Source organism: Camellia sinensis, chromosome 10, assembly GCF_055761805.1.
Source record: "Camellia sinensis isolate YWXY chromosome 10, ASM5576180v1, whole genome shotgun sequence".
In the NCBI taxonomy this organism is placed as follows: Eukaryota; Viridiplantae; Streptophyta; class Magnoliopsida; order Ericales; family Theaceae; genus Camellia; species Camellia sinensis.
Genome location: NC_138970.1, coordinates 64,664,988 through 64,692,256, shown reverse-complemented (window position 1 = coordinate 64,692,256; position 27,269 = coordinate 64,664,988). Strand labels below are relative to the sequence as shown.

General features: G+C 38.9%; 1 protein-coding gene across 3 annotated transcripts in view; it reads left to right on the top strand.

Annotated features, from left to right (window-relative positions):
- The window catches only part of LOC114277656 (uncharacterized), a 138,641-nt gene that overhangs the window by 62,353 nt on the left and 49,019 nt on the right, over nucleotides 1–27,269 (top strand). For all 3 annotated transcript variants that reach the window (XM_082891563.1, XM_082891562.1, XM_082891561.1), the window contains exon 4: nucleotides 12,140–12,613. In XM_082891563.1, coding sequence (XP_082747689.1) covers nucleotides 12,140–12,613 — 474 coding nt within the window. The remainder of the gene's footprint in view (nucleotides 1–12,139; nucleotides 12,614–27,269) is intronic.

The window sequence follows — 27,269 nt, the reverse complement described above, 5'->3', positions numbered from 1 at the left end:
GGCTTGCTTGAGACCATACAAACTTTTCTTCAATTTGCAAACAAATTTCTCTTTCCCTTTTTTCACAAAACCTTCTGGTTGCTCCATGTAAATTTCTTCTTCAAGATCACTGTGAAGAAATGCGGTCTTCACATCAAGTTGCTCAACTTCAAGGTTCATACTTGCAGCCATGCCAAGTACAACCCGAATAGAAGACATCTTTACAACCGGCGAGAAAATCTCGTCAAAGTCAATACCTTTCTTTTTCCCAAAGCCTTTCACAACAAGACGTGCCTTGTACCTCAGATTCTTGCCATCATTCTTCAATTTGAAGACCCACTTATTTTTTAAAATTTTCCTCCCCTTAGGCAACTTCACTAAATCATAGGTGTGATTTTCAAGTAAGGAGTTCATCTCCTCTTCCATGGCCTTTTTCCAATCACCTTTCTTTGCATGCTCAATTGCTTCTTGGTAGCTCTCAGGCTCTCCTTGATCAGAAATCAACACAAATTCATTGGGAGGATACTTTCTTGAAGGTTGTCGGTTCCTTGTAGATTTCCTCAACTCAAGTTGTGGTGGCGGTTCTTGAGTTGGATGCTCTTCCTCAATTTCTGGCTCAACTTCATTAGGATTAGCATCATCCTCTACATCTTCAATAGGTGGCTGCACATCTCTCCGATTTTCATCATCCACCGAAGATGAAGGAGATGGATCCATGTCAATGAGATCACTAGTTTTTGGCTCCGGTTGATCACCTTTGTCAAAGTCTTCAATCGTTTGGTCTTCAAGAAACACAACATCACGGCTTCGAATGATTTTCTTGTCGACCGGATCCCACAATCTATAACCAAACTCATCACGTCCATAGCCAAGAAAAATACATTGTCTTGACTTGCTATCAAGCTTGGACCTCTCATCTTTTGGAATGTGAACAAAAGCTCGGCAACCAAACACTCTCAAGTGCTCATAAGACACATCTTTACTGGTCCAAACTCTTTCTGGAACATCACCGTTCAAAGGATAGGAAGGAGACAAATTGATCACGTCAACCGCTGTCTTCAATGCCTCACCCCAAAAGGATCTTGGCAATTTAGCTTGTGAAAGCAAACACCTTGTTCTTTCTACAATGGTGCGGTTCATCCTCTCGGCAACTCCATTTTGTTGAGGAGTCTTCTTAACTGTCTTTTGATGCCGAATACCTTGGCTGTGACAATACTCATCAAATGGCCCAATGTATTCACCACCATTGTCTGATCGGATGCACTTTAATTTCTGCCCTGTTTCTCTTTCAACCATGGCCTGAAAATGCTTAAATACTTCTAGAACTTGATCTTTAGTTTTTAGTAGAAAAACCCAAACTTTCCTCGAATAATCATCAATGAAAGTAACAAAATAAAGTGCACCACTATGTGTTCTAACTTTTAAAGGACCACAAACATCCGAATGAATCAACTCCAACACATTTTCTTTTCAAGAAGCAACATTTTTATGAAAAGAAACTCTATGTTGTTTACCCGCCAAACAATGAACACAAGTTTTAAGATGTGTACCTTTCAAACCGGGCAGAAGCTCTTTCTTGAATAAAACTTGCAGCCCCTTTTCACTCATATGGCCAAGCCGCTTGTGCCACAATTCGGTAGAAGTATCATCTTCAAGTGCATTGATAACACCTTTACAAATTTTTCCTTACATCGAATAAAGTGTATGAGTCTTCTTGCACTTAGCCACCACCAAAGAACTCTTTGTGAGCTTCCATATTCCATTACCAAATTTGTTGTTGAAGCCTTCATCATCTAGCTTTCCAGTAGAGATCAAATTGAGGCGAATGTCGGGAACATGCCTCACATCTTTAAGCAACAACTTGCAACCCAAATTTGTTTCCAAGCAAACATCACCCATGCCAATAATCTTGGACAAACCTTCATTACCCATTCGAACAGAACCGTAATCTCCTTCGGTGTAGGTAGTGAAGAAATCAACTCGAGAAGTCACATAAAAAGAAGCACCCGAATCAATCACCCAATTGCTCTCTTGGCCCACAAAATTGATACAATCATCTTCACAAACGACCATGAGATCATCAGTAGTAACTGCTGTTGTGTCTTCTTGCTTCTTGTCCACACTTTTGTCACGCCTTTTCTCCTTATTCTTGAGCTTTCGGCATTCCCGCTTCATGTGCCCTTTCTCATGGCAATAATGGCACTCAATGTCTTTCTTTGAAAAAGAACCATCTTTTGATTTGTCACAGCTTTGATCACGACCATGAGGAGTCTTACTCCTCCCCCTTGTTTTGCTTCGGCCTCTCACAACAAATGCTTCTGAATGAGAGAAACCCACTGATTTTCTTCTAGTTTCTTCATTCAACAGGCTACTAGTGACTTGGCCCATTGTAACAACTCCATCGGGCGCTGAATTACTAACGGTCACAACCAAGGTCTCTCAACTTTCGGGCAAAGAACTAAGTAGCATCAAAGCCTGCAACTCATCATCAAAAATAATTTTCATAGAAGCAAGTTGGTTAACAATACTCTTTATTTCATTCAAATGTTCCGGAATGGGGCTGCCATCTTTATATTTTAAATTAACCAACTTACGAAATAGAAAAGCTTTATTTGTGGCTGATTTTCTGTCATAAAGACCCTAATTTTTTCCATAAATCATGTGCTGAAGTTTCAGTAGCAATATGATGAAACACACTGTCATCAATCCATTGACGGATAACACCAACGGCTTTTCGATTAAGCCTATTCCATTCATCATCTTTCATACCTTCGGGTTTGCCACTATCACCCTCAATGGGTCCATATAAATTTTTACAAAATAATAGGTCCTCCATTTTAGTTTTTCAAGTTACCCAATTGCTTCCATTGAACCCACATTCCCCTCTATTGATTTACACAAATAATTAAATCCAAATAAACCGTAAGCTCTGATACCAGTTGTTAGGGAAAATCGATGTGATTCCCTACAAGTAAATCAATCAATGGGAATAAAAACTAATGCGGAAAAATTAAATCAAAGGCAACACAAGAATTTTTACGTGGTTCCCTCAATGTGAGGTACGTCCACGGGATCGAAATCCGATTCCACTATCAACCAAATAAGTTCCAAACGATTACAAACGAGACACCAATGGTCTCACAAAACCACCCTTAGGTGAATTCCAAATAATCACAAATAAACAAGAGGAAAAACCTCATCAAATAGATGAACCAAAATCTTCAGAATTAGAGTCGAAGAAGATCCGAAATAACAACCCAAATCAATTTCACCCACTAACCAATGATGCACAGCAACAATGGAACATCAATTGAACTTAAGCCCCAACAATCAATGTTGGCTCTGGAATCTGTGTGGCTGCCGCAGTACTTCTTCTTTTTGGTGAAAACCAATACCAAAAAATATGTATTGTGAATCTAGGGTTTTTTATCAAACCTTAGTTGTTTCCAAATTGAATTGGGTCTCCATAAATATAATATATAAAAATATATTATACCTAAACCAAGCCAAGTTAAAAATTTTTAATAAACCAATTGGGTCCCACACTCCAATAAGGAGGTATACCCAACACAGAGTTTATATTGTTGCAAGGGTCAAACATTAGAGTTTTTTTTTTTTTTTTTTTGTAATTATACCTAGAATTTAAAATAAAGGGTTTTGAAGTCAAGGAACAACCATTAGTCCCTAAAGTTTAAATGAAATGTCAGTTTAGTCATTTTTGTTGCAATGTGATTTCGCTATCATTCATTGTTAAAATTTTGTACGGATAAATGCAACATGCAAAACTAAACTAATGTCATTTTGTTGCACACCCCCAAAAAATAATTTTGAAACCAAACGCAAGAGCAAAGCCTTATGGAGCAATTTTTTTATTATTATTAAATAAAATAGCCCCAAGGTTGCTGCCAAGTGGACTATGATAAATTTTTGAATAAAATTAGGAGGCTCCCTAGATTTATTGTATTATTATTATTTATGTTACTACTATGAGAGAGTTACGAATATTTATAGTGTACCATCAGACAAAATATATTTTGTAGTGAGGAAATAATTATACCATTTTGTTATTTATGACACAAAATATTATAGTGTAACTAAAATTGTATTTGTTATTATATATATAGGTACATTAGATATAGATATAGATATTGAGATAGATATTATGAAAAATAATAATAATTAATAAATAAATAGTTTTGATGGGAGAGCAAAGACCACGTGGGGTGGTCCCTCCGTTTTTTTTTTTTTTGGATAAATTACACTGATACTCCTGAGGTTTTTATTTAATACAGATCTTTCTTCACATTTGAAAAATTATAGTTATCTCCCTGTCAAATTAAAATGACATATTTGCTCCTTAACCTTTATACATATAAAATAATAAAATAATACAGATATTTTATTCATGTCATTTCAAGGGAATTAAAAATCATCTTGTTTGGTTTAACTTACATTAAAAAAATTAAGTTTTTATTTTTATTTTTTTTATTTTTACTAATTTTTTTTTAACATTTTAAGCATTTTTTTTTTATTTTTTAGATACACCTAATCTAGATATACTTCAGAAATATGATATTTTGTATTTTTTTTTTTAAATTCACCAAATACAAAAGAATAAAATTAAAAAAAAATAAAAAAATTAAATATATTATCTTATTTTGTTGTATTCAATGGACTTTTTTAAAGTTTTTTATACAAATTTTATACTTTTTAAATATATCTATATTAAATTCATCTAATCTAGGTATAATGGTGGAAATAAAAATGAAAAATTATATTCATATATAAAAATTTATACAAAAAAAAATCATAAAAATGTTGTGATAGTGATATCGTTGTAAATATAAATCATGTTTATGGGTGTTTTGTTTTAAAGTGAAAGGTCACTATTAAGCTATCATTATGTTTGTATATTTTCACTGAATAAGAATATGTTCAGGTAGAATTTAATGATTGAAAGTTGTAGAATATAATCATGATGATAGGAAGAATAAATTGTAGGAAAAAGGGAAAGATGGTCATTTAGAAAATTTTATGGTATGATATCAGCAATGCATGGAGCAATTTATGATGAGATTATAAATCTCACAAAGGAGAATGTAATTTTTTAAATGTGAAAGGAATTTATATTAAACAGAAACATCAGAGGGTGTTAGTGTAATTTACACTTTTTTTTGGTAAGACAGGGCCGAAGCCAAAAAAAACAAAAGCTAACAAATAACTACTAGAGAGATCAAACAAACAAACTTGCTCATCCCCCCTCAATCAAACTAGACAAATCTAATCACTGTGTTTAGTTTCAATTTTTTGAATTTAATTTTTTGAAAATTGAGTTTTTTTTTTTATTTTCTTTGTTTTTAGTGAATATTTTTAAAATTTTAAACAATTTTTTCAATACTTTTTTAGATTTATCTTACTTAGATGTATTTTAAAAATAAAATATTTTTAAAAAAATATTTAAAAAATCAATAAACACACAAGAATACAAAAATGTATTGAATTTTCGTATTTTTTTAAAAAAATATTTTTGGTATTTAGTGAATTTCTTAAAGATTTTTTTCACAAATATTTTACTTTTTAAGTATATTTATGTTAGGTGTATCTAAAAATTAAAAAAATTACTTAAAATATTAAAAAATTTAGTGAAAGCAAAAAAAATGAAAAACAAAAAATTTCAATTTTTTGAAAAGTGAATTTCAGTGGAACCAAACAAGCTAAATGGTGCTGAAGAAAGAAACTCTTGCTGTGTAGATCGATGAGGGCCATTTTTTTTCCAAATAATGTGAAGTTCACAAATCCAATCATTTCTTTCTTTCCTTCCGTTTTGTTCTTCTCCTTCCGTCTCTCTTTCTCTTCCTCTCTTCTATCTCTCCCTTTTTTAGATAAAAAAACACAAAACTTTGAATCCACCAAATCTAGAGTTAGAATCTCACCTTGCTACTTTGATTCGGAATATAGAGCGTGTTGAGGGTTTCGTTTTGACCGGGGCCGATCGTGTTTTCGATGCATTCGATTTTGATCTTTTAGTTTGAGGTAGGGATTATATTATCTTTGTATATTTGTTTTACCTTGACTGTGTGGTATTTTCTGTTAGTTATGATTTTGAAGAAATTGAGGTTTTTTTATTTTATATATATATATATATATATTGTATAAAAATAAGGATTATTTTATCAAATGTTTAAAATTCTCTTCCCAAAATGGTTTATGGCATATAAATTTCGAAGTGTCATATTCAAGGTTTTAAAAAGCGGTCGCAACCGTTACTATCGTTATGTAACAGTTGTGGCGGTTATCGCTACCCGTTTTGGCCGCTATAGCGGTGTGACAGAAATTCATGACCGCAACGACTGCCACCATTACATAAAGGTTGTAGCGGCCATTACATGGCCACTATAGCACCGTCACACATCTATGTATATATTTATATAAATTTTTATTTGCTATTTTCTGATCTATATATGTTTTGAATGTCCAATCTTCAAGTTCTACAAGATTTTATCACTTTTTTACTTAATTATATTTGAATTTGAACATAATCTATTTCTCTTATGTTAAATTTATTGAACAAAATTTAGATTTCATGTTACGTACTTTTACATTATTATGTTTGACATTTTGTATTTTGAATTTCTATTTATGAGACTATTTGTTTTTAATATTCATTTTTTTTAACAATTCGGAAAAGTTACCCATAGTTATAATTAGTAAAGTAAAGAAAATTAAATAAATTCAACAATAGTAAAAAAATTTCATAGCAACTTAAAACTAATATAAAAATTAGTTTTTATATTGGATCATGTTTTAAACAAAAAAAAATACTAAAAATCATTTTGAGACTCACTAGATGTGATTCTGAAATAAAAACATGCGTGTCAGTATGTGTTCTTAAAGTTGTGCGAAGAATTAAAAAATTCATGGCTCCGGTTGCAGCCATCGTTACGGTACGACAGTTACACTCCGTAGCCACGTCTGCATTACCGCTACCATTTTAGTAACCGCGACCGTTATTTAAAACCTTGGTTATATTTAAATTGAGAAAACTCTAATTTTTTTCAAACCCTAGAAAATTTGAGAAATGAAAAATGTGGTTTTGAATAGGATTAAATTGTTGGAATAATGTGAAAAATGGTGATTTATTATGAAGATTGTTAATTTCCTTGGAGATATTAGTTATCTAGAATTTGTTGGATTTATTGGAAATAATAGAAATTATGAAATATGGGATATATGTTGAGAATTGATGAGTTTATTAGAATCTCATACTATTTTGGAATTATTGAGAATGTTGAGTTATGCTCTAAATATATTTCTTATTGGAATATTTTGTTACAAATTACTGTTTCATGCATCCATTGCACTCCCATGGCCTCACATTGAGATTGTGCTATTATTTGAAAATGTTGGGAATGTTGATAACGTGGTAAAATCTGGAGAGTGGATGTAATTGTGGATTTGAGAATTTAGTTGGTTTGAGAGTTATGGTGTGTAATAGCCTGGAAATTCATACAATAAAGAACAATAATAACATGATGCCATTAAATTCCAAAAGGTCATTTTTTTCATTGAACTAATAATCAATTGATTACAATTTAATGAATACATTCCCACAATGTTTCAATTTTGCTTTTCAATTCAATGAACTAGATGACTTAACAAAATATAAGCCCTTTAGGCGTACAACATCACAAAGTACATACAGTAATTCTGTTACAAAATCCCAAATTTAAAGGAAACAACCAAAATGCTCCTGACTTCAACTTTTCCCAAAAAGGAAATGGAGCCAATGCTTGAACCAATCCTTCAGTGAAGTTGAACTTCATCAATTCTTGAAAAATAAATTAGGGTTGAGCTATATGCCCAGTAGGAATACATTTATCCTGGTATCTAATCCTTTGAACTAGTTTATGGTATTTATGTGATAAGACGATACAATAAAATTCGTCTTCATAGATAATCATCAACAATTCCCAGTGAACCGTAATAATATAGCACAAACAATTGCAATTCATGTCTTCATGTAAAACAATTAAACATCCACAACCATGGAAATCATGTCACCCATTCACCTACATGAGTCCAATAGAGAACAATCCTTACTTTCACTTTTAGCAAACAACCCCTACATTTGTCGACTATCATACTGCGGGAGGTGGGCACCCTAAGGAAAACCATCCGTTTTTCCACTTTTGTCGGCTATTATATGGCGGGACTGTGTGGACACCCCAAAACATTTTCCCACATTCGTCCAGCGATAAGCCTAGATATGGCATTTGGGCACCTTTTTAAATTCCCTGCGCGGGCACCAACACAACACCACGTTTACCCAAAACCGACTCACACATTGGACTCATGCATGCTTAACAATTAATTCACATTTCAATCCCAAAATCAAACATCAAACATTACCATATATGAACATCACATAAGACTCAAAGAACAATAGCATACAAGCCACAATTCTTTTAGTTACATCAATATCTACTTTTCCCATCTCTCCTTTGTTCTCAAAGTTTTATGAATCAAAAGAAATTCCATTGAGTTTAGTATTTTCTACTCAATTTGGGAACTTAGGGTTTCACCAAATTTGGGGGTTTCTATTCTTTATCACCAATCTAGATTTTAACCACATTTACATTCATATTTTAAAGAAGGAATTGAGAGACTTCGAACAAAATATTAAGCAAATGAGTAAACATGTGAAATGAGGGTTCAATCCAACAAAATCTTCAATTAGTTCACAAATCACACACAATACCATGAAATCTCTTCAAAAATGAAGACATACAAGGATAAAAGTACTCCTACCTCAACTATCAAGCCCAAAATCCAAGCTTCTTCACGAATCTATCGCAAACCCACAATCCAATCAGCAGATAATGACAATCTTCCAGTGTTCTTCACCTCTAGCAAGCGATTTTGAGTGGAATTCAAAGGTGTGAGAGGTATTAGGGGGTAGAAATCTAGGGTTCCATAGAGAGAGGAAGAGGAGATGGAAGATGGAACAAAAGAGATAAGAGAATGATCTAGAATCACCATATTTAAAAAAGCTGATATCGCGCTCCCCGCTCGAGCGTGACTTCCCAAGCTCGAGTGTCCAGACACAATCAAGAGGGTCTGCTCGAGCGACAACTTCTTCGCTCAAGCGGAGAAAGAGAAACTCCAGAAGTTTTGCAGCGCTACAGTGAAACTACTGGAAGCTAACATTTCACGCTCGAGCGGGGCATTTCACACTTGAGCAGACACGCTTGAAGTGCAACAAAATGCTGGGAGCAACAATTCTACGCTCGAGCGGCAATTTCCCCACTTGAGCAGCCCTGAAAACAAAATGTCACATGGTGAAAGTCCTAATGTGACGCCCCAAAATAAATACCATAACCCAACTCCCAACAATATATACACATTGATAGAAACAAAATAGTGATCTTTCATTAATCAAAGTTGTTGTACAAAAGGTGACACATGCGGTATACATTTATAAATAATCCATCCTGAATCTACAACATGTGTTACAAGTAGTAATAAAAAATGAAAGCTAGATAGATATTCATATGCCCTAAAGGCTTGCATCTTTCCAAGACCATGTTTGGTTACAACAAAATGAGTTAGAAACTCAATACAAATAAAGCTCTAGGCTTGTACAAAAGTTAAACACAAAATAACAGCACCATAGTCCTCCCAAGCTAAGTCCTTGGCGGAGGCATATCTCTAGCACTTGAAAATGGTTTTTCCCAAGTAAGGTGAGGCAAATCCCAGTAGAAACAACCTAACATAATATATGAATTTTAACAAAGGTATAAGTGTAATGTGCATAAACAATACTCGTGATAAAATCATTCATAATCCACAAGATCATAATTTTCCAAGCTTTATCTCATTTCATTGTTCATATCCATTTCATTCAATCAATGACTACTGAGGATACAACTCATTGAGTCTCAAATCTGTATAGTTATCATACAAATTCATTCATTTGCCATTTTACGGAAATTTCGTCCGTGGGATCGGCACCCATGTATACAAATGATTTTCGGGACTTTCACCCTGGATACACAGGCCAACTTAATTCACTAGAGTCCATCCCTTTTCTCCTCCCAAACTTGAAGTACATCCCTTTCTCCTCCCAAACATCATACATATACAATGTATTAAAACACAGTCATGTTCAATGACAACCAATAAGAGATTAGTTTCAATTCACCTAATCCCCATGCAATGTCTACAACAATCATAGCTATCCTTCATCAATAGCCCAAAAAAAACAAATATTTCTAAACAAATATACAATCTCTAAGATAGATAAATTATCTAAATTTCCATGAGTAAGGGATAATACATATCCAACTCCATTATTTATATAAACATCTATCCAATTTCACATTTCCAATGCCAATTCCATTATTTATACTAAATAATTATTAGGAACAAATTAGGGCAAAGCTTCATTTTCTCCCAAAATCCAATCCATGTGTCAAAATCAACAATTTTAAGACAACACATTCTCATATCTATACCCACAATCATTTTCAATACTTTCACTTGAAAACCCCACTTTTGATTTTAAACCTAAGTCCCTAGATTTGTCTAAAATCCTCCAAATCCCAACATTTATTTACATAACAACAAATAACTAAGTTAAACATCATAGGAGAGTGTAGAAAGTCCCCACCTCAAAGGTAGAAGGCGAGCAAAGCAAAGGGAAAACTTCAAAGACAACGAAACGCACTTTTGTTCAAATGAAAAGAGAACCCACGATGTGCTATACCTTTTTAACAAAGGCACAAGGGTGGAGAAATCACTAGATCTAGATAAAAGAGTAGAGAGAATGTAGGTTTTAGAGAGAGAGAGAGAGAGAGTCTCAACTCTAGGGTTTGGAGAGAAATAGATCTGAAAAAATGATGTAAAATGACTTTTTTATGAACTGATATACGCATAGTCCGCTCAAGCGCAAGAAGTGATGCTCGAGTGTAAAGACACAATGACAAAGGGTAGCACCGCTCGAGCCCAAGAATTGACGCTCGAGCGCAAAATACACACTCCCAGTAGTTTTGCAGAGGACAGACCATCGTTTGAGCCCAAAAATGGCCGCTCAAGCATAGAAAACACCGCTTGAGCGTAGAATACACCCTCGTAGTAGTTTTACAGACCTGCAAAAGTACTAAGAGTTCACAAAACCCGCTCGAGCGGAAGAGTAAAATTATGGGCAACAAAAGTTTGAAAACTAAGCTACCAACCTGTTCCAAACGCAACCAAAACAATCCCATATCCAAACTCAACAAAGGGAAAAAGAATAAGACAAGAATAACAATACAAGACCACGAAACCCAAGTCTAGAATACAAAATGGTTTGGGTCTAAACCAGAATCGCTATACCTAAAACACGAGCGGAGTAGGTATCAATTTCTTTCCAGTTAGTAGCCGTTAAAGTAATATTTGGTAGTGCTTGAGAACCTATTTGCAGACACATACCAGGGAATTCCAATGTCTTTTTTACTGCCCTGATGTTTTTAAATGAAAATGTTGAAATGAATATTGTTTTGAAAGTTATGCATTGAGCATCCTATTGAAAAGAAGACAAAAAAAAAAACCTTATATTTTAAGCATATCACATCATTGCATTCATGATCATAATCATGTTAATCTCATATACATTGTTAATATTATATCTACTGGGCATTAGTGTTCATTCCTTCATGGTAAATCATTTTTAGGTGTTGGTGATTTGCCTCCGCCTCGTTGAAGGCCTGTGATATGATTTTTGGAGCATGAACGCTCCTTTATTTTGTTTGCTTATTTTCGTAAAGCATTGGTTTATATTTTTGGGTAGAGACCCATTCTTTTTGTAATAGGGTTCTAACCATTGTAACTTGTAATTCGTTATGGCTTTTAAATTTTGAATATTTATGGAGTATTGTATCACATGTTATAGATCCATGCTTTGGAAATTGTGTATGTGTAATCGTACGTAATCTCTTTTGTAAATCTCAAACTACAATGAAATGAAGTATAACAAGAAAAGAGAATTAGTTTGTTTAAGATTATTGTTGAATCTTGATAAGATTATTGACTTCTGCATATTAATTTAATTTGCTTTGAAAATAGATAACGAATACGAGTTTGATTTGTTTCATCAAATTTTATGAAAATTGGGGCGTTATAGGGGGCCTTTAGTGCATTGGAAAGGCTAGAACTACGGGACTTGCCTGCAGTGACACATTTGTGGAAGGGTCCTACTCAACTTGTACAGCTCCGCAACCTCACTTCTCTAGAACTGAAGAGATGTGATAAACTAGAAAGCATGTTCTCATTATCCATAGCCAGAGATCTGATTCAACTACAAACACTTAATGTATCTGATTGTCTTAAGATGGAAGTACTTATTTTGAGTGACGAAGAAGGAGATCAAAATGAGATAGCATCAACAACAATAGAAACAATAGATAAAATTGTGTTTCCTAAACTAAAGGAATTGTATCTTGGAGGCCTGCCAAGTTTTACTGCTATCTGCAAGGCTATGAATGGAATTGAGCTGCTGCAATTGGACGTGCTGACACTCAGGTTGATGCCAAAGCTCAATAGTTTTTGCAATACTTCGGATAGCAATTACCATACTATTCAACCTCTCTTCAATAAGGTATGCTTCTTTGACTTAAGCTTATTTATTTATTTATTTAAGCTTCATTGCTGCGTCTATAAATTTTATTTAATATTTTGCTATTTTCATTTGACCTTTTGGGCAATAATGAGAACACAACATATTTTGGATTGAATATGTTGTTGGATGCAAAAATAAGAACATAAAACTGCACTTGAAATTAATTAGTATTTAGGAACAAATTTCCGTTTTTGTGTTTTATTTCTTTAGACAAATTATGTAGCGCCCTCAAAATAATAACATTAAACCCCTCAATAAAGACATGCATAGATACATAAAGATCCACATTCATCTATCCATCAGAGTACTTTATTACAAAAGTATTACATGTTTACAACAAAACAAATGCCCTACGGGCTTACAGCTTTCCAAGTTAACACTTGGTTACAAAAGAGAATGCTAACTCAATTACACCTTACGCCCTTGGCTTGAAACTATATATAATACAAAAAAATAAGACAACCAAAGTATGTCCGCCTCTAGCCTCCCAAGCTATGTCCTTAGAGGTGGCAAGCTACCTGTACCTAAAAATGATGTCCCCATATAGGGTGAGCCACAGCCCAGTAGAAAAAACTAAACCAACTATGAACAATGACTAAGAGATTAGCAACTGGTAGATGGTTAACACTTACACTTCCATTTACATCTTATAAAAATTCCAGGATAGTCAAGTTTATGTTACAATTCACTTTCCAGTTCTTATTCAACTTTGAATTAGAAAACAAGGTTCAGTATTCTGGCCAAAACATTTTGATGAGATTATAGTTCATCACTAGAACATTTTTGAAATTCAAGGTGAATACACATTTTGGTGTTGTATCAATAACACGTAAACTACTTCCATATTTCACAAACGATGATGACATACATTTTAGTGTTATATCAAATCAAACAAATCTTTCAATAGATAAGCATATGACCTATATCACCACTACAACAGATAAGCATATGAGCTATATCAATACTTCAACAGACAGGCATGTGAGCTATATCACTACCACAACAGATAAGCGTATGAGCTATATCAACATTCCAATAGATAAGCATATGAGCTATATCACTACTACAACAGATAAGCATATGAGCTATATCAACACTTCAATGGGTGAGCATATGAGCTGCATCCCAGGGTCCATCCCCCATCTTCCCTTAACCATTGACCGGTTTAGAGGTACATCCCCTATCTTCCCCTAAACCATTAACCAGCTTAGAGGTACATCCCCCATCTTCCTCTAAACCGTGGAGTACATCCCCTATCTCCTCCCATACACAAGTAATGCATATAAACACAGAATCACATACGCAATCAATCAATACATGAAGTTAATGTATTCTATCAACTGTCTACACATAATGCATATAAACACATTGGCCATATGCACAATCAACCAACACATAAAGTTAGTGTATTCTATCAACCGTCATACTCTATGACACATCCAATTGATTAGTTTTAGTTTACCTAATCATCATGCATTGTCTACAATAATCAACACTACCCTCCACCGGTAGCCCAAAGCAATTATTTCTAAGCAGAAAATAAATGCACAAATGGATAATATATCAACATTCAATTAGATGAGCAATAAAAGATTTAACTACACTCTTTAGTCCCATACATTCCCAATTTCAACATTTTCAATTCAATTCCTCGTTTTCTTCAATTAATTATATGCATTAATTAATTAAACCAATTAAGGCAAATTACCATAATTCACAAAACAACCCTAAGGTTCCATTTCCACCAATGTCCCAACATTAATCTCATTTCTCTATGCCCAACATGCATATAGGTTTATATATTTAAAACCCCAACTTTGGTAAAATTACACAAAGGCCCAAACTTTCTCAAAACTAACCAACAACTCCCAACCTATCAAAATGCTAAAATTCAAAGACAAAGCTCATAAGATAGAGTAGGTTATCCCTACCTCGAATGATGGGGCTCAACGAAGGAGATGAAGAAACGGAAATACTCCAAATCTCGAAATTTTCACATTAAAAGATAGCCCTCGACGATCAACACAACTTTTGTAAAGGCCCAAGGTGAGAAAACAACTCCTACTAGATCAATCCTAAGAGAGAAGTTAGGGTTTTAGTGAGAGGAGCTGTCAAAATAGCTTTTTGGAAAAGTAAGAGAGAGAAAGTGTAAAGCCCTCAAAATAAACCCATTATACGTATATCATCAACATGCATTATTTAAAGAAAACAATTTATTAATTCATTCATCAGAGTATTACTAAATAAAAACATTACATGTAACATCAAATTAAATGCCCTATGGGCTTACATCTTTCCAAGCCAACACTTGGACACAAAATATGAGTTCTAACTCGAATACAAATAAAGCCCTAGGCTTGATTATTTATCAACTAAAAACAAACTACTAAAGATAGTCTTCAAACTCCAAATCCTTCCAAGCTAAGTCCTGGGAGGTAGCTTATCACCAGGACCTGAAAATGATGTTCCCATAAAGGGTGAGCCACAGCCCAGTAGAAATATACTAAACCACATATAAGCAATGAATAAAGCAATAGCATTCAATAGATGGTTAACCAGGATATTCAATTACCTCTTTATACAGTCTCATGACACTAATGTCTAAAACACGTTTTACTTTCCAACATTATCACTATGGCTCAGAACCTGGCCAAACTTACAACAGTGAACTATATATATATATCAAATTCACATTCTTCCAATGTCAACAAACAGATGAGACTCAGGCTCAAATCAAAACACTTCATACTTCCAGTTTGATACACATTTTAGTGTTGTATCAATAAAAACACTTCAATATAAATAAGCACACATAAAAGTGATGCTAATGGAGTCCATCCCCTATCTCCTCCCAAACAAAATCCGGTTTAGAGGTCCATCCCCTATCTTCCCCTAAACCGTGGAGTACATCCCCTATCTCCTCCCACACAAAACAATGTATGCAAACACATAACATATACAACACACAATCAATACACATAATGTCTGTATTAATTCAGCAGTCAAAATTGATGACTTAATCAATGATTAGTTTCAGTTATCCCTAATCCACATGTAGTGTCTACAACAAGCACGACTATCCTCCACCGATAGCCCCAAAACAGTTATTTCTAGACTTGGAAATAAATATACCAACAATTCAATAGACGAGTGATTTAAATTAACCAACTACGCCATTTAATCAATGAATTCCCCAATTCCATGAGTTTAACCATATTTTCCCAATTCCATGAATTAATTATACAAATTAATTTATTAATACAACTAGGGTTTTCCTAAAATTACCAAAGTATCCCCAACATATCAAAATACCAAAACTTAGAGCAAAACCTATAGAATGGAGTAGGAAATCCCTACCTCGAAGAAAACAACCCAAAAGGTGAAGACAGAGATGAGTGCCCAAATACCAATGTGCTCCAAATCGCCAAATGTTCAGATTAAATGGAAGCCCTCGACCCACTCTATCTTTTTAATAAAGGATCTAAGGTAGAAACTTACTCTAAGTAGATCAATCCTAAGAGAGAAGGTGTGTAGAGGGAGAGAGAACTCGTAACTAGGGTTTTGGAATATGAAAGTGCATGAAAAACAGATCTGAAACACGCTGCTGCCTATTTAAACCTGACAGGCTCGCTCGAGCGAAGACTTGGTCGCTCGAGCGACCAGACACAGAAAAACTACGCTCGAGCCAAGGAAGCCTTGCTCGAGCCAACAACCCAAAAGCTCGCTCGAGCGAAAGAAAACTCGATCGAGCGAAGAACTCAAACCCTCAGGTCTGTAACCAGACACACGCTCGAGCGAAGGAACTATAGCTCGAGCGAAGAACGAACTAACTCGCTCGAGCGAAGAAAAGCTCGCTCGAGCCAAGAATGCAAAGCTACAGGCCCAAACCAGACGCAAACTCTCGCTCGAGCTACCAAACCCCGGCTCGAGCAAAGAACCAAAAACAACATCTCGCTCAAGCGACAAACTCCTCGCTCGAGCGAAGATCCAAAATTCTGGACAGCAACACTTGGTTTCTAAACCCAACCAACCTGAAACAAACCTGCCCAACACATCCTATAATTCCAAATGAGAAAAAAAAAGACAACAACAACAATTATACAATGACAGAATCTACGGAACCTAAGTCCGGATACAATAATCAAATGGGAAAAGACCGGGGTCGCTATAACCTCCCCCCCTTCAAAGAATTTCGTCCCCGAAATTAAGCATAAGTTTTTGAAAAACAGATTCCCCTTTTTCTTTTTTTTTATAATATGACAATTCATTAGTAAACATCTTGACCCAAAACTGGTCATTTCATCTCTTTATCAAGAGGCATCTCACAATATATAAAAAACAACATATATTTCAACCTATATCATTATTATACATTATTCCTTTCAATGTTAACAATTCCCATATCATATTCCATCGCATGATATATATACAACACATTCAACAATGTACTCAACAGGTGCAATGTTACACTAAACTTCCATAATGATGCAAGTTTCAAGATACACCCATTTACCAATACAAACTTAACGTTTTACAATCTAAAACATATATAAAGTTCTTAAGTTCAACAATATAACAGAATCTAATTATAAGATTACAAATCAACAAACATGTCCGGATATTTCTGGCGGACTTCCAATTCACGTTCCCAAGTGGCTTCCTCCACTCCGTGATGTTTCCACAAAACTTTCACCAAAGGGATGGTTTTGCCTCGCAAAACTTGATCCCGCCTATCCAATACCCGAACCGGTCTCTCCTCATACGAGACATCCTCATCAACCACTAAATCAGTCCAATCCAACACATGTGATGGATCCGGCTCATACTTCCGAAGCATACTCACATGAAACACGTTATGTACTCCGGACAGCTGCAGCGGTAAAGCTAGACGATAAGCAGCCTCGCCAATCCTCTCAAGGATCTCAAAAGGACCAATGAACCGAGGGAACAACTTCCCGCTCTTCCCAAACCTCATCAAACCCCGCCTAGGTGATATCTTCAGAAAGATATGATCACCCACCTCAAACACCAAAGGTCTCCTCCTACGGTCTGCATAAGATTTTTGACGACTCTGTGCTGTAACAAGCCTCTTACGGATAAGCTCAACTTTCTCCGTCGTTTCCCTCACCAACTCCAGACCCAACAGAGGTGCATCACCCACCTCGGCCCAACAAACAGGAGATCTACACGGTCGGCCATACAAGGCCTCAAACGGTGCCATACCGATACTAGACTAGAAACTGTTGTTGTAGGCAAACTCCACCAACGGCAAGTGCCTCTCCCATGACCCACTAAAGTCTAGAACACAACCCCGAAGCATATCCTCAAGGATCTGAATAGTACGCTCGGACTGCCCGTCAGTTTGAGGATGGTAAGCCGTGCTAAAGGTCAACTTAGTGCCTAAGGCACTCTGCAAACTCTGCCACAACCTGGCAGTAAAACGAGGATCTCTATCTGAGACGATCGTCACTGGAACCCCGTGTAACCTCACTATGTCCCGAATATACAAGTCGGCAAGATGATCTACCGAATCTCTCACGCGCATAGGAATGAAGTGCGCCGACTTAGTCAACCGGTCTACAACCACCCAAATAGCATCACTACCCCGCTGAGTCCTCGGAAGACCCACAATGAAGTCCATAGTGATGTGTTCCCACTTCCACTCGGCAATAGGCAAGGGTTACAACAAACCCGCCGGCCTCTGATGTTCGGCCTTCACTTGCTGACAAGTAAGGCACTTAGATACGAAAGCTGCCACATCTCTCTTCATACCCCGCCACCAGAACTGGCGACCCAAATCCCGATACATCTTAGTGCCCCCCGGATGCACCGCAAGGCGTGAATGATGGAACTCTCGGAGTACCTCCTCTCGACAAGACTCTGGCACAAACAGACAGTCTCGGTATCTCACACTGAGGTCGGGATACACCGTCAAACCCTTCTCAACCTTCCCACTGGAAATCTTCTCACGGAGGGATTCTACCTCAAGGTCACCCCCCTGAGCCTCTAACACTCGAGTCACCAGTGTAGGCTGTGCAACAACAGAAAACAAGGCCGCAGCCTCAACGGACTCGCCCAGAAGTAAGTCAAACTCCCCAAGTGTACCCAACATCTCCCATTCTCGGATGGCTATACTAGCTATGACACCAACAGGTTTTCTGCTAAGGGCATCGGCCACCACATTGGCCTTTCCCGGATGATAATGCAACTCAAAGTCATAATCCTCTATGAACTCCATCCACCTCCTCTGCCTCAAGTTCAAGTCTTTCTGTGTAAACAAATATTTCAGACTCTTATGATCCGAGAACACCTCGAACCTCTCACCATAAAGATAATGCCTCCAAATCTTCAAGGCAAATATCACAGCTGCTAACTCTAGATCATGCGTAGGGTAATTCTGCTCGTGAATTTTCAACTGACGTGAGCCATAGGCAACTACTTTCCCTTCTTGCATTAACACACAACCCAGACCCTCTCGTGAGGCGTCACAATAGACTGCATAACCGAACCCTCTCTCTGGAATAATCAATACTGGAGCGGTGGTCAGTCTAACTTTCAACTCCTGAAACGACCTTTCACAGGTCTCACTCCATACAAATTTGACTCCCTTCCGAGTCAATCTAGTCAAAGGCGAAGCTAGTCTAGAGAAATCTTTCACAAACCGACGATAATACCCAGCTAACCCCAGAAAACTGCGGATCTCAATCACACTCTTAGGCTGTGCCCAATCTTGCACCGCCTCAATCTTGGATGTATCAACAGACACTCCTTCCCCAGAAACTACATGGCCTAAAAACTTGACCTCTTCTAGCCAGAACTCACACTTCCCAAACTTAGCATAAAGCTTATGGGCTCTAAGTAACTCAAGCACCACTCTCAAGTGTTCCTCGTGCTTCTCCTCAGAAGGTGAATAGATAAGGATGTCGTCCACAAAGACGACTACAAAACGGTCTAAAAATTCCCGGAATATCCGGTTCATCAAATCCATAAAAACTGTTGGTGCATTGGTGAGCCCAAATGGCATCACCAGAAACTCATAGTGGCCATACCGCATACGGAATGCCGTCTTCGAAATATCCTCCTCCCTGACTCTTAACTGATGATAACCCGATCTCAAATCTATCTTCGAGAAACAACGGGAACCCTTCAACTGATCGAACAGATCATCTATACGAGGCATAGGGTACTTATTCTTAACCGTAGCCCGATTCAATTTCCGGTAATCTATGCAAAGTCTCAAAGCACCACCTTTCTTTTTAACAAAGAGAGCTGGTGCTCCCCACGGTGAAACACTAAGACGTATAAAGCCCTTATCTAGCAACTCCTGGAGCTGAATCTTCAACTCAACTAACTCGGCTGGGGCAAAACGATAAGGTGACATAGAAATCGGCGCCGTGCCGGGCACTAGGTCAATAGAGAACTCAATCTCCCGATGCGGTGGCAAACCAATAAGATCCTCGGGAAAGACGTCCGAGTACTCACAAACCACCCTTGGCAACACAGTCTGAGTCTCATCATCCTCACTAATCGAAAGGTTAGCAAGTAGACCACTAAGCTCACTCCGTCCTCGCGGAACATACCCCAGTGGCAACACATTACCAACCCGGTCTCCCAGAAAATGAAAATACTCTCCGCTCACGGTACAACAAGTGACCCTCTGGCGGTAGCAATCAATAACTGCCCGGTATGACGATAACCAGTCCATACCCAAAATAACATCAAAGCCCCTCATAGGCATAACGACAAAGGAAAATGGGACTCTATGGTAATCAACCTCTATATCACAACCCCTAACACCTTGTTTCAAAATCAATTCACCCCCAAGAGGTGACACTACACATATAGGAGATGCTAACTGTGCTAACTCCAACTCCAAAACAGATGCAAATGCAGCAGACACAAAGGAATGGGATGCACCCGTATCAATCAAAACATTAGCAACCGAGTTGCAAAACAAAAAGGTACCTCTCACAACTGATGGTGCTGGCACAAGATCCTGCGCGGTAACAGCGTACATGTAACGTCCTCAAAATAATAACATTAAACCCATCAAATAAGACATTGCGTTGACGTATAAACAAACCACCTTCTATTATTCATTAGTGTCTCATTACATAAGTATTACATGTTAACATCATAACAAAATGCCCTACGGGCTTACAGCTTTCCAAGTTAACACTTGGTTACAACAAAGAGTACTAACTCGATACACATTAAGCCCTTGGCTTGAAGTTACATGCAATACATCAAAAGTAAAACAACAAACATGTCCGCCTCTAGCCTCCCAGCTATGTCCTTGGAGGTGGCATGCTTCCTGTACCTGAAAATGATGTTCCCATATAGGGTGAGCCACAGCCCAGTAGAAATACACTAAACCAACCATGAACAATGACTAAAACATTAGCAATTGATAGATGGCCAACACTGATACAATCACATAAATTTCATATTTATGTCTTACAACTTATGAGTCTAAGTTACCTTTCATTTTCCCTTTTTCAACCGATAAGCATGTCAGCTCTATCATCATTTCAACAGATATGTATAAAAACTATATCTCACATTCAGATAAGCATAAAAGCTATATCCACATTCTCAACAGATATGTATATCAACAATATCCACAGATAAGCATACAAGCTGTATCCACACTTCACAACAGATATGTATATCAACAATATCCACAGATAAGCATACAAGCTGTATCCACACTTCACAAAGATAAGCATATGAGCTCTATCTTCACTTCTCTAGACAAGCATATGAGCTCTGTCTACGGAGTTCATCCCCTATCTCCTCCCAATACCTATCCGGTTTAGAGGTACATCCCCTATCTTCCCCTAAACCGCAGAGTACATCCCCTATCTCCTCCTCTACACATAACGTATACAAACACAAAGGTTCTATATACAATCACACAATACATATAATTAATGTGTTCTATCAACCGTCAAGTTCCATGACACATTTCATTGATTAGTTTCAGTTTACTTAATCATCAAGCATTGTCTACAACAATCACGACTATCCTCCACCGATAGCCCAAAGCAGTTATTTCTAAACAGAAAATAAATGCACAAATGGATATTCAATCAACATTTCATTCCTCATTTCTCACAATTAATTATCTCAATTAATTAAACAATGTAATTAGGCCATTTTCCATAATTACTATTTCAACCCTTAGGTCCCATTTTCATCAATGATTCAACATTAATTCCATTTTTCTATGCCAAACATGCATCTAGGTTTCTTAAGAATAAAACCCCAACTTTTGTAAAATTACACAAAAGTCCCAATCTTTCACAAAATTACCAAACCAAGCCCAACATCTCAAAATACCAAAATTTAAAGACAAAACCCATAGAGAGGAGTAGGTTATCCCTACCTCAAATTCGGAGTCCCAAAGGAGAAGACGACAAAACCCAACGTGCTCCAAAACCCGAGATTTTCAGATTAAAATGAAGCCCTCGACGATCAACAACTTTTTTGTAAAGGCCAAAGGTGAGTAAATCACTCCTACTAGATCAAAACCTAGAAAGAAGGTAGAGTCTAGAGTGAGAGGCTCAACAATGGTGATTTTGGAAAAGTAAGAGAGAGAAGAGAAAGTGAAAAAGTGATTTGAAAAGTCACAACTTCGAAACTTAAACCCAGTCTTCCGCTCGAGCGTAAAACACCCCGCTCGAGCGTCCACTCACAGACTTCCGCTCGAGCGGCCAACATCCCGCTCGAGCGCAGAATGCACTCGCCCAGCACTTTTGCAGAACCAGGCCTCCGCTCGAGCTCCCAACTCCCCGCTCGAGCGGCACTCACACAACCCCGCTCGAGCGGCCAATCCCACGCTCGAGCGTACAACACTGCACAGGAAATACTGGATGGGTGTATTCCCCGCTCGAGCGCCAACACCTCCGCTCGAGCGGACAGGCCAAAAATCTGGGCAACTAGTTTTGGTTTTTTAAACTCAACCAACCTGAAACAAATCCGCCCAACACATCCTATAACTCAAATACGAAGAAAAAGGAATGTAAACACAATAACAACCAACTACCAACATCCACGGACACATGTCCGGATCACTGTACAACAAGGGTAAACCCGGGATCGCTATAACCTCCCCCCTTAAAGAATTTCGTCCCCGAAATTAAGCACAAATTTTCAAAAACAAGTTTTTCTCCATTTAAACAATGTTACACTTGAACATTCAACAATTCGACCCATTACCGGTCATCCCATCCCTTTAACAAGAGATAACACAATATGTAAACAACATATGTATTTTCAACATGCATTAACATTATGCACTATCTTTCCAATTTTAACAATATATTCAACACATATAGTGTCACATTCAACTTCCATATGAGGCAAGTTCCAAACATACTTCCAATAATCAAAACATTTTCAATGTTTCACAACTTAAGACATATATAAAAGCTCTTAAGTTCAACAACATGCAAACTTTAAATACAAGATTACATATCAACAAACAAGTCCGGATATTTCTCTCGGACTTCCAACTCACGTTCCCAAGTGGCCTCCTCCACTCCGTGATGTTTCCACAAGACTTTCACCAAAGGAATGGTCTTGCCACGCAGGACCTGATCCCGCCTATCCAAGACCCGAACCGGTCTCTCCTCATACGAGGCATCCTCATCTACCTCTAAATCGGTCCAATCCAACACATGTGATGGATCTGGCTCATACTTCCGAAGTATACTCACATGAAACACGTCATGTACTCCGGACAACTGCGGCGGTAAGGCTAAGCGATAAGCAACCTCACCAATCCTCTCAAGGATCTCAAAAGGACCAATAAACCGAGGGGATAACTTCCCACTCTTCCCAAACCTCATCAGACCTCGTCTAGGTGATATCTTCAGAAAGACATGATCACCTACCTCAAACGCCAAAGGTCTCCTCCTACGGTCGGCATAACTCTTTTGTCGACTCTGGGCTGTAACAAGCCTCCTACGGATAAGCTCAACTTTCTCCGTCGTCTCCCTAACCAACTCCGGACCCCACAAAGGTGCATCACCCACCTCGGCCCAACAAACTGGAGACCTACACGGTCGGCCATACAAGGCCTCAAACGGTGCCATACCGATGCTAGACTGAAAACTGTTGTTGTAGGCAAACTCTACCAATGGCAAGTGCCTCTCCCACGTCCCACTGAAATCAAGGACACAACCCCGAAGCATATCCTCGAGGATCTAAATAGTACGCTCGGACTGCCCGTCAGTCTGAGGATGATAAGCCGTACTAAAGGTCAACTTAGTGCCCAAGGCACTCTGCAAGCTCTGCCACAACCTAGCAGTAAAACGAGGATCTCTATCTGAGACGATCGTCACTGGGACCCCGTGCAATCTCACTACGTCCCGAATATACAGGTCGGCAAGATGATCTACCGAATCTCTCACGCGCATAGGAATAAAGTGCGCCGACTTAGTCAACCGGTCTACAACCACCCAAATAGCATCACTACCCCGTTGAGTCCTCGGAAGACCTACAACGAAGTCCATAGTGACATGCTCCCACTTCCACTCGGCAATAGGCAAGGGTTGCAACAAACCCGCTGGCCTCTGATGCTCGGCCTTCACTTGCTGGCAAGTAAGACACTTCGATACGAAAACAGCCACATCTCTCTTCATACCCCGCCACCAAAACTGGCGACCCAAATCCTGATACATCTTAGTACCTCCCGGATGCACCGCAAGGCGCGAATGGTGAAACTCTCGGAGTACTTCCTCTCGGCAAGACTCCGGTACAAACAAACGGTTTCGGTATCTCACACTCAGGTCGGGATACACCGTCAAACCCTTCTCAACTTTCCCACTGGAGATCTTCTCTCGGAGGGATTCTACCTCAAGGTCACCTCTCTGTGCCTCTAACACTCTAGTCACAAGTGTAGGCTGCGCAACAACAGAAAACAAGGCCGCAGCCTCAACAGATTCGCCCAGTAGCAAATCAAACTCGCCAAGTGCTCCCAACATCTCCCATTCCCTGATGGCTATACTAGCTACATCACCAATGGTCTTCCTACTAAGGGCATCGGCCACAACATTGGCCTTTCCCGGATGATAATGCAACTCAAAATCATAATCCTCGATGAACTCCATCCATCTCCTCTGCCTCAAATTCAAGTCTTTCTGTGTAAACAGATACTTCAAACTCTTATGATCCGAGAATACCTCGAACCTCTCACCATAAAGGTAGTGCCTCCAGATTTTCAAGGCAAAGATCACAGCTGCTAACTCTAGGTCGTGTGTGGGGTAATTCTTCTCGTGTAATTTCAACTGACGTGAGCCATAAGCTACCACCTTCCCCTCTTGCATCAACACACAGCCCAAACCCTCTCGTGAGGCATCACAATAAACCGCATAACCCAACCCTCTCTCCAGAATAATCAACACCGGAGCGGTGGTCAATCTAACTTTCAACTCTTGGAACGACTTTTCACAAGTCTCACTCCACTCAAACTTGACTCCCTTCCGAGTCAGTCTAGTCAACGGTGACGCTAATCTGGAGAAATCTTTCACAAACCGACGGTAATACCCAGCCAATCCCAGAAAACTGCGGATTTCAAACACACTCTTAGGCTGTGCCCAATCTTGCACTGCCTCAACCTTGGATGTATCAACAGACACCCCTTCCCCGGATACCACGTGGCCTAAGAATTTGACTTCCCTCAGCCAGAACTCACACTTCCCAAACTTGGCATACAGCTTATGGGCTCTAAGTAACTCAAGCACCACTCTCAAGTGTGCCTCGTGCTCCTCCTCAGAAGACGAATAGATAAGAATGTCGTCCACGAAGACAACCACAAATCGGTCTAAGAACTCCCGGAAAATCCGATTCATCAAGTCCATAAAGACTGCCGGTGCATTGGTAAGCCCAAATGGCATCACCAGAAACTCATAATGGCCATACCGCGTACGGAATGCCGTTTTCGGAATATCCTCCTCCCTGACCCTCAACTGGTGGTAACCCGATCTCAAGTCTATCTTAGAGAAACAACGGGAACCCTTCAACTGGTCAAACAAATCATCTATACGGGGCATAGGGTACTTATTCTTAACCGTAGCCCGATTCAACTTCCGATAGTCAATACACAATCTCAAGGCACCATCTTTCTTTTTAACAAAGAGGGCCGGCGCTCCCCACGGTGAAACGCTAGGGCGAACAAAGCCCTTATCTAGCAATTCCTGGAGCTGAACTTTCAACTCAACCAACTCTGCTGGAGCAAAACGGTAAGGTGCCATAGAAATCGGCGCCGTACCAGGCACTAAATCAATAGAGAACTCTATCTCTCGGTGAGGTGGCAAACTAACAAGATCTTCGGGAAAGACATCCGAATACTCACAAACCACCCTCGGCAACACAATCCGAGTCTCAACACACTCGCTACTCTCAAAGCTAGCAAGTAAACCACTAAGCTCACTTCGCCCTCGCGAATCATACCCCGGTGGCAAAACACTACCAACCCGGTCTCCCAAGAAATGGAACCACTCCCCGCTCAAGGTACACAATGTAACCCTCTGGCGGTAGCAATCAATAACAGCCCGGTATGACGATAGCCAGTCCATACCCAAAATAACATCAAAACCCTTCATGGGCATGACAACAAACGGAAAAGGAAGCCTATAGTCGGCGACCTCTATATCACATCCTCTAACACCCTGTTTCAGAATCAATTCACCACCCAAAGGCGATACCACACAAATAGGAGATGCTAACTGTGCTAACTCCAATTCCAAAACAGATGCAAATGCAGCAGATACAAAAGAATGAGATGCACCCGTGTCTATCAACACATTAGCAACTGAGTTGCAAAACAGAAAAGTACCTCTCACCACTGATGGAGCCGGTACTAAATCCTGCGCGGTAACAGCATACACGCGCCCCGTAGGCCCCTGGTCTACCTGCTCACCTCTCGGAGCAAAAGACTGCTGCACAGACTGGGATGACGAAACTCCCGGATTGGCCCTCGAGGCCTGCACAGACTGAGCTGGCTGAAAACCCTGCGTCTGCCTAGAACCAGACGCTCCCGAAGTGGCACTCAACTGTGGGCAAAATCTCTTCATGTGCCCAGGTTGTCCACACTGATAACAAGTCAAGAGCTACCCCCTGCCCAAACTCTGACTCTGCGGTCTAGCTGAAGAAGAAGCAGCTTTCTGACCTCCACCCTTCTGCGGGCAAACAGAAACCTTGTGACCCACCTGGCCACATTTGTAACAAGTGAAGTCCCCCTGACCACCTCTCCCTGAGCCCACACTCGGCACTGGGAAGGTCGATCTAGCAACACCACCCAGCGACTGCTGAGGGTTAGAACCCCTCTGCCTTCTGCCATCACTCTGACTATCCTGGCTCCTCTTGGAGCCTCTCTGCCCCTCATCCTCCTCCTGCATCATAAGCTCCATATGAGCTGCAGCATCTACCAGGTGTCTATACTCTCGGATATAAGACCCACCAACTCTCAACTTGAGGCCCCGCCTCAACTTCCGCTCAAACTCATAGCAACGGCGTTCCTCAGACGCCACCAGTTCAGGTGCAAACCTGGACAAACTGGTAAAAGTAGCCTCAAACTCGGCCACTGACAAGCCCTGCTGATTAAGCCGGCTAAACTGATCCCTCAGCT